We start from the raw sequence: 13,650 nt of genomic DNA on the forward strand, positions 1-13,650 counted from the left end.
GCTTGCCAGGCTGAGACAGCAGCCGTGAACACAGGTGTGATGCTCAAGGAATGTGGTGCTGGAGAAATGGCAGGTGACCCAGAGGGCAGGAGCCAAGGAGGCACAAACAGACCTATAGCAGAAGGGCCATGATATGAGGCCAACAGACAGGCTAGAGCCTGAGGCTGGAGGCCTTGCATTCAATAACAAATGAAACACTTCCAGGGACTTAACTTCCTGCTTGGCTAATATGAGTCAATCTTAAGAAAAGACCTCACTCTATGTCCTAAAATAATTCAGGTTTTTGTGCCTACAAGACTGAGGAGCTGATACTGGCTGGTTGCAAATGACTGAAAGAATGCCACCATGAAGCTGGTCTTTCCTAGTAAGATGAGGACCTTGCTTCATTCTCAATTCCTGAGCTCCTTCAGAGGGGCTAGGGATGGTGACTCTTTTCTTCTTTAGGCTTTTTTCTGCTTTCCTAATTTTTATAAAGGGTTTACATAACTTTCTATAAGAAGATAAGACCCATGAAAATGTTTAGCTTTCACTGGGTATTTTAAGTACTAAGATATATAAATACTAGTTTATAAAATATAAGAGGAAGCATACAATAGCTAGTGTTATTTTAATTTCAAAGGAAATGATTTATACTCTTTTTAGGGCTAACCTCCTGCACCAAAATCACCACCACCACCACTATGCATGAAATGGTTTGAAATTACAATGCACTTAGTCATGGTTTTATGGAAATTTAAAATATTTGAAGAGAAATAATGGAAAATAATATTTAGAACTTCATTACCTATTAATATGCAAGGGATGAGAAACAGGATTATCAGGAGAAATTTGGTAATTTTGAGAGAAAAAGCTTGATCAATTTGAGTATATGGAAATAAGAGGATCATAAAAAAAGGTTGAGAATCTGGGGGCAAATAAAAGTAAACGTGAGCAGTACAGAGACTTGATCTGTCTCGCTTGTTGCTATGTCCTAATATTTAGAAAAATGCCTGGAACATCAGTAGATACTTGATGGATGAATACAATTCTTTCTTTTTTTAACTATTATTATTATTTGAGACAGAGTCTTGCTCTGTCACCCGGGCTGGAGGGCAGTGGCATGATCTCAGCTCGCTGCAACCTCTGCCTCCCGGGTTCAAGTGATTCTCCTGCCTCAGCCTCCTGAGTAGCCAGAATTACAGGTGTGTGCCACCATGTCTGGCTAATTTTTGTATTTTTAGTAGAGATGGTGCTTCACCATGTTCGCCAGGCTGGTCTTGAACTTCTGGCCTCAAGTGATCCACCCACCTCTGCCTCCCAAAATGCTGGGATTACAGGCGTGAGCCACTGTGCCCAGCCACAATTAATTATTTTTTGAACAGATAATACGAGGCCATGGTGAAACTTAAAAAGTACTAAATGGTACACAGTGAAAAATAGGCCTCCCTTCTACTCTTGTGTCCCAGACACCTAGTTCCCCTTCCTAGAGGAACCACTATTACCAATTTCTTTCTTTTAGTGTTTTTTTTTTTTTTTTTTTTTGAAATGGAGTCTTGCTCTGTCACCCAGGCTGGAGTACAGTGGCACCATCTTGGCTTACTGCAGCCGCTGTCTCCTGGGTTCAAGCAATTCTACTGCCTCAGCCTCCCGAGTAGCTGGGACTACAGGGGGGAGCCACCATGTCCAGCTAATTTTTGGTAGAGACAGGGTTTCACCACATTGCCCGGGCTGGTCTCGAACTCCTGAGCTCAAGCGATCTGCCTGCCTCGGCTTCCCAAAGTGCTGGGATTTCAGGTGTGAGCTATCACTTTCTTATTTATCCTTACAGATATATCTCATGTAAGGATAAGCATTTATATGTGCTGATCCAAAGGGTACGTGCATTTAAAACTGCAAATTTGGCCAAACTACCCTCCACAGAGGATGTAGCAATCCTCCTCCAGCTCCCTCTTGTATGAAAACAGCTATTTCCCTATATTATGTTACCAAACTTTAGCTTTGCCAGTCTGACAGATGAAAAGTGGTATACAATTGTAGTTTTAATTTAATTTACATTTCTCTTAATATGAGGAGGGTTAAGCATTGTGGCAGATTGTCTAGATGTTTATCAAATTCACTTCACTTTCTTCCTGGGTATGTATCTAAATTATATCTCCCAGTCTCCCTGGAATTCATTATGGCCAACAGACTGAGTTCTAGACAATGGAATGTGGCTAGAAGTAGTGATGAATGTTACTTTTAGATGTGGCCTATTAAAGCTTCTTAAGAGCAATCCCCACTATCCGCCTTCTCTTATCTGCTGCCCAAATGCAGAAGACCCAGAAGAGGACTGTGAGGCTGTAGGAGAAGACAGAGTCACTATATGGAAGGATCCCATGTCTCTGAATGATCACACGGAAAGCCACCTGCTGAATAAACAAATGGGTTCTATGTAATTATCTACTCTGTGAAATTATTGGTATTTTGGAATTTGTATACAGTTGCTAGAATTACTTACCCTAACAAATAAAAGTACCTTTTCAAATGTTTAAGAACCATTTGGATTTCTTTTTTTATGTTTATGTCCTTGGTCCATTTTTCTATTAGGTTATTGATCTCTGTCCATTTTGATATTAGGTTGATCTTTCTCAAATTGATTTGCAGGGGCTCTTTATATTACAAGGACATCAGCGCTTTCTCTGCGATATTCCTTCCAGTGTGTCATTTGTCTGTTACCATGCAGAAAATTTTGAGGTTCATGTAACTAATTTTTCAATCTTGTATATACTCAGGAAGGCCTTCCCACTTTGACATTTATTTTTATTGTTTTATTATAAAAGCAGGACAACCTTATTCAGAAAGGCTAGCCAATGCAGAAAACAATGAACAAATATTAAAACAATCCTCAATTCTACCTCCCAACACAACCTGTATTATTCTTTCAGCTTATTTCCTATGCGTTGCATCCTATCTTCTTTCCGTAGAAACTTTCTTGGATTAGTTTCATTGTATAAACTTTGGCAGATGGATGACTAATTCTTTGCCATTTCTTTTAACACATGAGAAAATCTCCCCCTCCTTCCATATTACACCAGGGTTTTCAGGATGGAGAAGCAGCAATTGCTTAGGAAAGCACTGTGGCATTGGAATGTGTACTGTTCAGGTCATTCAGGTAAGCCAGTAAACACTCTGCTTCCAGAAGGCTGTAACCTAAGGGTCAGCAAGACTCCTGCCCTGGTGGCTGCCACATGCAGAAATCCATCATTAAGGCTGAGGCAACTGTCTTCTGAGCTCAAGTGAGGAAACAGTAGAGAAAGGAGCTCAAAACAAATACTTTCAAATAGTAGTGAAGTTGCATTTCCAGAGATTTCTCATGTCCAACTTCTAAAATGGATGCATATAACTAGAAGAAAATTTCTCTTGACTATCAGGTGACAGCTACTAATAAAAATACACCCTTTCCTCTCATCTCTTCTGCTACCTCTCCTTATTTTACATTTTCTGTTTCAGTCTTACAGAACTGCTTTAGTGCCCAACAGACACCATGCTATGGAGATAACATGGAGATAACAATGTTACGGAGATAACATTTCCAGCAGCCACGACTCTTGTTAGTCTGCCTTCACCACCACCACATTTTCTCTACTGCAAACCTTGCCTGCAATCTCTTACTCATCTTTCTAGATTCAGCTACGTATCACAATATCTAGAGGCTCCCCCAGAACCTTGCCCAGGCTGCATTAACTGCCCTACTTCTGGGCTCCCAAGAGCAGCACCTTATCAAGCAGCTTTACATGGCTCTCTTTCCCTCCAGACTCCAAACTCTTCAGGGCAGAGACGATTTCTTAATTTACTTGGGTTTTCACTGTCTGGTATATGGTAGATGCTTTGTAAGTACTAGCCTTCAGTTGAATAAAATAAGAAGCCATTTGACTTACCTTTGGTTTTTTTGGCAGGGATTAGGATTACATGGATCCTTTGACATGCATGATCCAAACTCAAACTGATGGTCTTGGAGGCCCACACAGCGAGCAATGCAGGCACTGGGGTAAGTGCGCCCATTCTGCCCACATACGGGGACAAACTGATCTGCACAGTTACAGGGCAGACCTGAGGAGAGGAAACAGCCTCAAAAATATGTATGTGTATATTTCCCCTCCCCTTATATGTTCCCCTCCCCTTGTATTTCCTTGTTAAGGCAAATCATGAGCAATCATGTGAAGGTCTCATGTTAAAATAGAATTGTAAATTAAGTCAGGAAAAACCTCTCGTATCTCTGACAGTGTTTTTAAAGACAGCAATGCTCTGAATAGCTTGTCTGCAAGATGCCTTTCCTTTGTCCTTTTTATTGCCAGCTAGTTGAGGGCTTCTAGACCTTGATCCCAGATAGAGACCCCTATTAACAAGGCTAGAGGTAGGGAAAGTAAAGACTGTTTCTCCCGATTTGGCATATAAAATCTAGAATTTAGATGTTTGAAGTCTATTGTGGGTATTTCTTGAATGCTAAAGGCTCATACCAAGCATAAGAAAGAGTGGGCTGGGCACAGTGGCTCACACCTGTAATCCCAGCACTTTGGGAGGCTGAGGTGGGTGGATCACCTGAGGTCGGGAGTTTGAGACCAGCCTGACCAACATGGAGAAATGCTGTCTCTACTAAAAATACAAAATTAGAAGGGTGTGGTGGTGCATGCCTGTAATTCTAGCTACTTGGGAGGCTGAGGCAGGAGAATCACTTGAACTGAGGAGGCGGAGGTTGCAGTGAGCCGAGATCACGCCATTGCACTCCAGCTTGGGCAACAAGAAGAAAGTTCCTTCTCAGAAAAAAAAAAAAAAAAGAAAGAGTGAAGGTTGTATGTTCCTTCCACTCTCATGTCCAAGATGGTAACTTGGAAAATTATTGTAATTTTAAGACTTACAAATTGTTATGAACATCTTTCTCTGAGTCATATTTGGAGTGGGACACTGGGTCCCAAGAAATGTGGCACAGTTATGGGTCAGTAAAATTTCCTTAGTCTGTTAGCTCAACAGTCATTGACTTATTTATCCCAGGACACCATGGGCCACACACTATAGGAAACAGGGGTCTTGCTAGTTGTAAAGCTCAACTTCTAAAAACATTTAGACATTAACAAAAAAATTAAAAAAGTCTTCCTTGTAAATCCTTTGCTTATTCTTTATCCCCATATCCCTCTATGGTTTCTCTAAGCAGAATGAATAGTCCTCGCTTGAGCAGGGCAAAGGTTAATAATAAAGGATGATGATAATAAAGCAGTGAAGGCTGGGGTAGAGTTCGTCCTACCTCTACTTCCTTACTAGTCTGCCATTCACTTCTTATTTCTGATCCCCTTTTTATTTCCAATGGGCTGGAAGTACAAGGTTGGTAAATCCTTACTCTCCTCTCCTCCACTTCTCCTCCACCCAGCCCCTACCCCTCTCCGCATGTAATACTAATTCTGGGGAAAGAAGAGTCAAGTTGCCACTGCAGCAGCATGAAATGGGGGCAAGGACAACTACCTAGTAACTTTTAACCCACAACCAAAGGTATTTTAGATCTAGGAAAAAGCAGATATCAAGATAAACCAGCAGACTGTGCTGTTGCTATTGGCAACAATAGCTTCACAAGAGGAAAGCATCCCATCTCACTAGCCTTTTCACTTACTTATGTTGGTGTAAGAATAATAAGAGCAGCAAAGCATAGGAAAGTCAAGAAAGTAATATTCTGGGATATTATTGTTTGTGGGAGTCTAGAGGAAGAAGTAAGCTAAGGTAGGCTGAGGAAGAAGGTGCTAAGAAACAAACTGAGAACATGCATGGACATTTTAGATCATAGCGGTAGGGGTAAATGGGGTATTTTATCAGGTAGAAAAGTTCAGTTTAATTAAACCCATTCCAATCACTGGCTCTGTTCTTTTTGACTCATGAAATTCCAGAACATTAGTGCTAAGGACCCTAAGACACCATTTAGTATAATACCTTCAATTCATAGAGGAAGAAACTAAGATCCAGGGAGGAAAAGCATCTTGCCCTTAGATTCTGTATTGATTTTATTGTGTACACTTGCAGTTAAGACTGGAGAAGCTGCCTTGAAGGGAAAAATGTGTGCAAAGAAATGATGGACCCTGAGGACAGACTCTGGGCGATCACAGTCACCTGTGAAGGTACGACGGTCATCTTCTGAACTGTGCTCACTGAGGCAAAGGCGGGTAGAACACACCAAATTGCCAGCAAAACAAGAACAGACATTGCAGTCAATGCTAAAGGATGTTCCATGACCTGAAAGAAAGAGAAAGAAAATGTTGATCTATATCACGCATTGAGAAATAGAGCACATATTACAATTTTAATAGTTCAACAAGTTTTAAAATGGAAATTCCTTTTTTTTTTTTTTTTTGAGACAGGGTCTCATTCTATAGCCCAGGCTGGAGTGCACTGGCGTGATCCCAGCTCACTGCAACCTCTGCTTCCCAGACTCAGGTGATCCTCCCACCTCAGCTTCCCAAGTAGCTGGGACTATAGGTGTACACCACCACATCTGGATATTTTTCGTATTTTTTGTAGAGACAGGGTTTCACTATGTTGTCCAGGCTGGTCTTGAATGCCTAGGTTCATGCCATCTGCCTGCCCCGGCCTACCAAAGTTCTGGGATAACAAGCCTGAGCCACTGTGCCCAGCCAAACATTCTTGAAAGATGACTTCTGAATGTACCAACTAGAGTAAAATCTGTGGTATTTATATTTTCATACTTGCCTCCTAGTGTATTTCTCCAAGCCCCTGAAGTGCTGGTCTTACCAGGCTGCTCCCTATCCTCTAAGAATGTTTCTGGCTGCCCCTTCTGCTTTGAAAGCTTGTATCTTCAGGGCCAGACCTGATGCCATCTTTGGATCAAAGACTCTTCTGATGCCCTAGCAGGAATGCCCAGCTCCCAGAAGAGCACTTGGTCTGCAACTTTTTTTGGCTCAAATTCTCTCATCTTAACACGTAAAGCATGATCTCATCCCTCATCCCGGTTTCAGCTCCATAAGGCACGAGTATGCTCGTTTGTACGGAATAGGTATTTAGTCAGTGAAATGTTACAGAAGGAATGAATCTGTCCTGATATTTTCTGTTATACAAAGTACCTACCCTTACAGTTTAGTCGAGCAGAATATGGATTAAGAGATAAATACCTGACTTGGTCTAAGGCAGAAATTTGAGAGCTAATTTTAGCCAAGAGCACTCTTCTTTTTAATCAAATCTCACACAGCAGAGTAAACCAAATAGCATATAAAAGCTGAACTACTATGGTTGAAGGGGTAGGGGATGGGAGTAGAAATGGGGTAGCAGAGTGAGCTTGTGGGGAGGGAACAGATCCTCAAAAGTGGTGCTTTCTCACAATTGTTTGAAATCATATATTGACACGAACAGCTGTTGGGGCTACAAGCAAAAGATGGTTAAGGAAGCAGTGGAGTCTAAGATTTTTAGGGAAGGTGGTCAAAGTACTTTTTAATGTACTTTTTTCCCAAAAGGAAAGGGGGTCAAAGTACTTTTTAATGTACTTTTTTCCCAAACTCGTAACAGTGTAGTGCCTGTACCCACTTGCTTTCCATGATGTCAAAATCTGAGTTTCACTTCTGGTGAAGTGAGGGTGGGGTGGGGTATAACTGAGGAAAGGGTTGGGGGAAGATTACCTGGGTCCTTTCCTGTGAAGGGTAAGGGATCTGGAGTCAACTAGACCTGGAGCAGAATCCAGCTTTGGTCATTTACTAGCTGGGTGACCTCTTTAAGCATCAGTTTCCTCATCTATGCAGTAAGGGTAATACAGGTATTATTGCCTATATCAAAGTGTAACTTGGAGGATTTAATGAGATAATATAAGGCAAGACTTAGCTTTGTGTTTAGCACATGATTAGAATTCAATAAATATTAATTATTATTAGCCATTAGCCCCTTCTTGAAAAGACTTCTAAAGACTTCCTTAGAAGTCCTAGTGCTCTGTATAGTTTGAAAAATACTGCCCTGGAGTATCTGATATGCAGACCTTACTCTTTGGTCAGAATCTATCCAATATTCTTCCTACAAAGTAAAAATAACTAATCTCATATTAAAAACAAAACAGAGCTTAAGACTCACTTTTTCTTTTTCCTCCAACAATACAAGACTTCTGGAGGTCTATACAGTGCATTTCCATACAGTTTTCTAAGAGTCCACTTTGTCCACATGAACAGATTTTATAACAACCAACTTCCCCTGCAGATGATGGCACCTGGATTAGTGTCCCTTGACGGACAATGAAATCAGAAGCTTCTCCCAGTTTGCAACCTGTACAAACAAAAATTAGCTGAGAGAGATGGTACTGTTTTATGACATTGTTTTATAACATTAGATATACACTTGACAAAAGTCTTATAGGTACTAAATCACTATTAAAGATTATGTAATAGAACTTTCATCAAATTAAGGAATTGCTTTGGTTCATTGTCCAAAAGCATACCTCTCAAATGAAAATTCCATATTCTGGAGGATGGTGGTGATTACAGATCTGTACCCCAAAGTTACCTATCATTCAGAATAAAAGTGCTGTAAGATATGTAACTTTTTACTTTTGGGGGCTAGTAAAAAATATTTTAAAATCACAGATATTTTAAAAAATGGAATAGGGAAACTAACAGTATATATATATATATATATATATATATATATATATATATATATATTTTTTTTTTTTTTTTTGAGATGGAGTCTTGCTCTGTTGCCCAGGCTGGAGTGCAGTGGCACGATCTTGGCTCAGTGCAACTTCTGCCTCTCGGGTTCAAGTGATTCTTCTGCCTTAGCCTCCCAAGCAGCTGGGAATACAGGCGTGTGCCACCACACCCGGCTAATTTTTGTACCTGAATAATTTTTGTATTTGTAGTAGAGACAGGGTTATACCATACTGGCCAGCCTGGTTTCAAACTCCTGACCTCATGATCCTCCTACCTCAGCCTCCCAAAGTGCTGGGATTACAGGCGTGAGCCACCGCACCTGGCCAGTATTTTTACAATAATATTGTTCAGAAGAACTTTTAGTGATGGAAAATAAGTACACCTTAAATTCAAGGAAAAACTGAATATTTGGGTGGGCTTATGGAAAGCCCATTTTCTATCTTATTATATGATGGGTTTTCTGAGTTTAATGAAACAAGAGGATTCACAGTGCCCCGCCCCTGAATTGAATTCTATATTTAAATAATATGAAATACAGATGTCACCATTTTAAGTAACTATATCTTATTTTCTTGCCAAAGAAAATACTGATCAACTTATAATGTAAGGGTAAATGGACAGAAAATACTATCTTGAAATTTAAAACTGTCCAACATTTCCAATTTTGATAAGATTTATTACAACTCTATAGCCGATATATTACAGTATTACATATATATTATAGATAATACTTTGAGACATCATGCTTATTTCTTCTTTTGCTTTATTTTACTTTAAAAATATTTTAAGGCCGGGTGCGGTGGCTCATGCCTGTAATCCCAGCACTTTGGGATGCTGAGGTGGGTAGATCACCCGAGGTCAGGAGTTCGAAACCAGCCTGGACAACATGGTGAAACCTTGTCTCTACTAAAAATGCAAAAATTAGCTGGGCATGGTGGTGGGTGCCTGTAATCCTAGCTACTTGGGAGGCTGAGGCAGGAGAATTGCTTCAGTTCAGGAGGCGGAGGTTGCAGTGAGCCGAGATAGCGCCATTACACTCTAGCCTGGGTAACAAGAGTGAAACTCTGTCTCAAAAAAAAAAAAACAACTTTAAAAAAAATCTTGATTCTAACATGATAAAGAAACATTCTCAATTGGGAAATAGATAAAAAGAAGCAAAATGTTGCAAGAACTATATTCTAAAGGGATTGACAGAAAGATAAAGACTATCAAAATTCCATGGGATAAAAATCCTTCAGCCTTAAAGTTATAAACATTTCAACAAAACATTAATCTTTATGGAGATAGCTATACATTCTATTGAATATGCTATTCCTCTATATACTAAAACAAAGAAAAGAAAAAACATGAACAACGTAGAGTATATTTTTTCAAACATTACCACATAGAAGAGAAAGTACAAAAAGCTGGTCTGAGCTTCTTTTCTTTCATAGTCTAGAACCCTGCAACTCATTATAAGAGTGAAGTTTTAGACTGTTATTATTAGTTTACAATTTAAATAACAACTGAAAATTACAAGTGTCTTTTTCTGCTTACATCAATAATGTTTAATGAGAAAATCTCAAACATTATAGAAAAACATAATATAGAACATGAAGTCCCTTATAATCTCACTCCAAAGATAACCCCTATATTACAGAAGGAGCAGGATTGAAAAAAAGAAAGATAGCTCCTATAAAAAAACACTAGCAGCACCTATCCATCCTCTTCTCACACCCACCTACCTCTTACCTTGAACACAAGAGTATGGAAGACAGGGATCTCCAGATGGACATCCTTTTCGGTTTACTTCACAGAGCTCATTGGCAGGGCAAGGATTTGGGTTACAGGGATGAGTTACTTCTTCTACAATGTTACCTAAAGTACTTGGCCCTGAAAAAACCAAAACAGATTAGTTTAACCAACCTAAAAGAGTAAGAGAGAATTGTAAATTATCTGAATTAATTATGGCTGGAATAAATGAAGAGCTCATGAGCATAAAGGCCTGATTCTACCAAGCTATTAAAACACCGAGATTCTTTCATTTGTGAAATGATAAATTTAGCATAAACATACGTTCATTCATTTTTTTTAAAAATTTATTAGGATCTACAATATTCCAGGCAAGGTTCTAGGTGCTGGAGATACAGTGATGAACAAAATAGACAAGTCTCTAACACAGAGTTTACATCTAGTAGAGAAACAGACAATAAATATACTATGTATGAGCCAGGCACAGTGGCTCACGCCTGTAATCCCAGCACTTTGGGGGCTGAGGCGGGCGGATAACCGGAGGCCAGGAGTTTGAGACCAGCCTGGCCAACATGGTGAAACCCCATCTCTACTAAAATATAAAAAGTAGCTGGGCATGGTAGCGGGTGCCTGTAATCCTAGCTACTCAGGAGGCTGAGGCAGGAGAATTGCTTGAACCCGGGAGGCAGACGTTGCAGTGGGCCGAGATCACATCACTGCACTCCGCTTGGGAGACAGAATGGGACTCTCTTTTTTTTTTTTTTTTTTTTTTTTGTTGAGACAGAGTCTCGCTTTGTCGCCCAGACTGGAGTGCAGTGGCCGGATCTCAGCTCACTGCAAGCTCCGCCTCCCGGGTTCACGCCATTCTCCTGCCTCAGCCTCCCTAGTAGCTGGGACTACAGACGCCTGCCACCTCGCCCGGCTAGGTTTTTTTGTATTTTTTAGTAGAGACGGGGTTTCACCGTGTTAGCCAGGATGGTCTCGATCTCCTGACCTTGTGATCCGCCCGTCTCGGCCTCCCAAAGTGCTGGGATTACAGGCTTGAGCCACCGCGCCCGGCCCAGAATGGGACTCTCTTAAAAAAAAAAAATCCAAAAAAACAAAACAAAACAAAACAAAAAACCCAAATTCAGCTGGGCATGGTGGCATGTGCCAGCTAGTTGGGAGGCTAAGGGAGGAGAGTGGCCTGAACCCAGGAAGCAGAGTCTGCAATGAGCTGAGATTGTTCTAATGCACAACAGCCTGGGCAACAGAGTCAGACTCCATCTCAAAAAAAAAAAAAAAATATATATATATATACACACACACATACATATATATGCTAGGTATGTATATGTGTATATATAAACAAATAATTAAATCAGAAAATTATAAGTAATAAGTAGTGTCAGGGGATAGAAAGTGATAGGTATATTTTGGATAGGGTAGTCAAATAAGGTGTCTAAGAGGGATAATTTAGCGTGTTTTATCATAAATGAGAATTTATTATGGTAATATGTATGGACTCCAAACCATGATTATATTTAACTTTAGAAATCATGGCCAAGGAAGAGTCTCACTTGATATAAATTATGTATATTTAAACAGACATTTAATTTTCCTCCCATTGATATAGTTTCCTTCTACACAAATATTTTCCTGCTGTAATAGAATCTAGAATTATAAATAAGTGTTGCTTACTTGATTTTAGGCCAGACTCATACTCTATGACTAACAGAGGTATAAGGCCCCTTGGAGTTCATCTCATTTTGCCTAATTATTTCATAAATAGGGAAGCTGAGGCTCAAAGAAGTGATCTGCTCAAAGTCACAAAGGTCTAAATTCCAGTGTAAGGCTCTCTTTTTTGCTATATTGGTCACAAAGTTTAAGGGACACACTTTGTTGGTCTTGAGAAAATATGGCAAATACTACCAGCTACGAATCTAGCACATACTTTTCTCTCCCCAATTACTAAAAGATCTCCAATTTTACTTAGGGCGGCAATGGGCCCACAGCTAAAAAAATAATCTTTCTCAGTTTTCCTTACAAGTAGGGGTAGGCAGTGTGACTAGGGAGAAGTTGTTTGCTCTCTCCCTTTCTTTTTACCATCTGGAACTAGAATATGGTGGCCAGAACTCCAGTAGCCATGTTATGATGACAAAGTATATGAAGTAATCTTGATGATGGAAGCTAAATGCTAAGGATGGTGGAGAAGGATAAAAGGAGCCTGGATTCCTGATGATGAAGCCCTAGACTATTTGTTTCTGGGCTTTCTTTTACTTCTATTTGTTCTGCTTTTTGTTAATCCTATCTAATACAGGAAAACAAAGCAAGTAGGAGCTGACTTCACTGTCTGCCTCTGCAGCCAGCTCATGGCACAGATGCCCCCTGGTGGCAGCCTGAACACCTCCCTTATCTTAACTACTGAGTGTGTAGGAGTTCTACTTGTCATCCCCTGGTTTCCACCATGTATTTGTCTCACTGCCAAGAAGCTGAGCTCCAGCTCCCGGATCCCTCAATGAGATAGCAACACACTCTTCTAGCTCTTGGCAGGAGTACTTGGCAGAGAAAAACTGAAGCAGTGAGATAAGTTCCATTTTTACATATTAAGCTAAACTATCTTTTTTTTTTTTTTCTCTAGACGGAGTCTTGCTCTGTCGCCCAGGCTGGAGTGCAGTGGCGCGATCTCTGCTCACTGCAAGCTCTGTCTCCTGGGTTCACGACATTCTCCTGCCTCAGCCTCCCGAGTAGCTGGGACTACAGGTGCCCACCACCATGCCCGGCTAATTTTTTTTGCATTTTTAGTAGAGACGGCGTTTCACTGTGTTAGCCAGGATGGTCTCGATCTTCTGACCTCGTGATCTGCCTGCCTCGGCCTCCCAAAGTGCTGGGATTACAGGCTTGAGCCACCGTGCCTGGCCTAGACTATCGTTTTTTATACCCTGTTGGGTGAGTAAGTCCAAGCCAATTCCTGGCTCTCATCCACTGATACTCTGATAACAAAAAGCTGATAGTCTCTGGGGGGAAATTCCACTTTCTAGTCATTATTATGGTGAGAAGTCAGCATGATATGGAGGTGGTTATCTGAGAATGCTGGCCCTCTGAGTCACTGCTTAGAATTCCTGACTGACAACAGTTCATACTTCCTCAGACTGATAGAATCACTTCTGCTTACATGTTTTAAGACAACAATTCTTTCCTGGGCCAAAAAGGCCAAGAAACAAGAGTTTGTGATTGAGATGGTATCACTGAACCCCATGTCCTCAACAGATAAATGCTCATCCAAAACAAATAGTAAAAC

General features: G+C 40.5%; 1 protein-coding gene and 1 long non-coding RNA gene across 20 annotated transcripts in view; one reads left to right on the forward strand and one right to left on the reverse strand.

The window, feature by feature from the left end:
- RECK (reversion inducing cysteine rich protein with kazal motifs) overlaps positions 1 to 13,650 on the reverse strand; it is a 92,074-nt gene that overhangs the window by 12,384 nt on the left and 66,040 nt on the right. For all 19 annotated transcript variants that reach the window (XR_013404700.1, XR_013404701.1, XR_013404702.1 and 16 more), the window contains 4 exons: positions 10,371 to 10,511; positions 8,068 to 8,256; positions 6,109 to 6,231; positions 3,897 to 4,068 (listed from right to left, as the gene is read on the reverse strand). Coding sequence is in view for 16 of the 19 variants with exons in the window: in XM_015117456.3 (XP_014972942.2) it covers positions 3,897 to 4,068; positions 6,109 to 6,231; positions 8,068 to 8,256; positions 10,371 to 10,511 (625 nt within the window). In the remaining 3 variants the exon portion in view is untranslated. The remainder of the gene's footprint in view (positions 1 to 3,896; positions 4,069 to 6,108; positions 6,232 to 8,067; positions 8,257 to 10,370; positions 10,512 to 13,650) is intronic.
- The window catches only part of LOC144334635 (uncharacterized), a 65,774-nt gene that overhangs the window by 3,252 nt on the left and 48,872 nt on the right, over positions 1 to 13,650 (forward strand). The window contains exons 2-3 of the long non-coding RNA XR_013404734.1: positions 3,915 to 4,006; positions 6,022 to 6,116. This is a non-coding gene — a long non-coding RNA (uncharacterized LOC144334635). The remainder of the gene's footprint in view (positions 1 to 3,914; positions 4,007 to 6,021; positions 6,117 to 13,650) is intronic.

Source organism: Macaca mulatta, chromosome 15 (genome assembly GCF_049350105.2).
Source record: "Macaca mulatta isolate MMU2019108-1 chromosome 15, T2T-MMU8v2.0, whole genome shotgun sequence".
Classification (NCBI taxonomy): Eukaryota; Metazoa; Chordata; class Mammalia; order Primates; family Cercopithecidae; genus Macaca; species Macaca mulatta.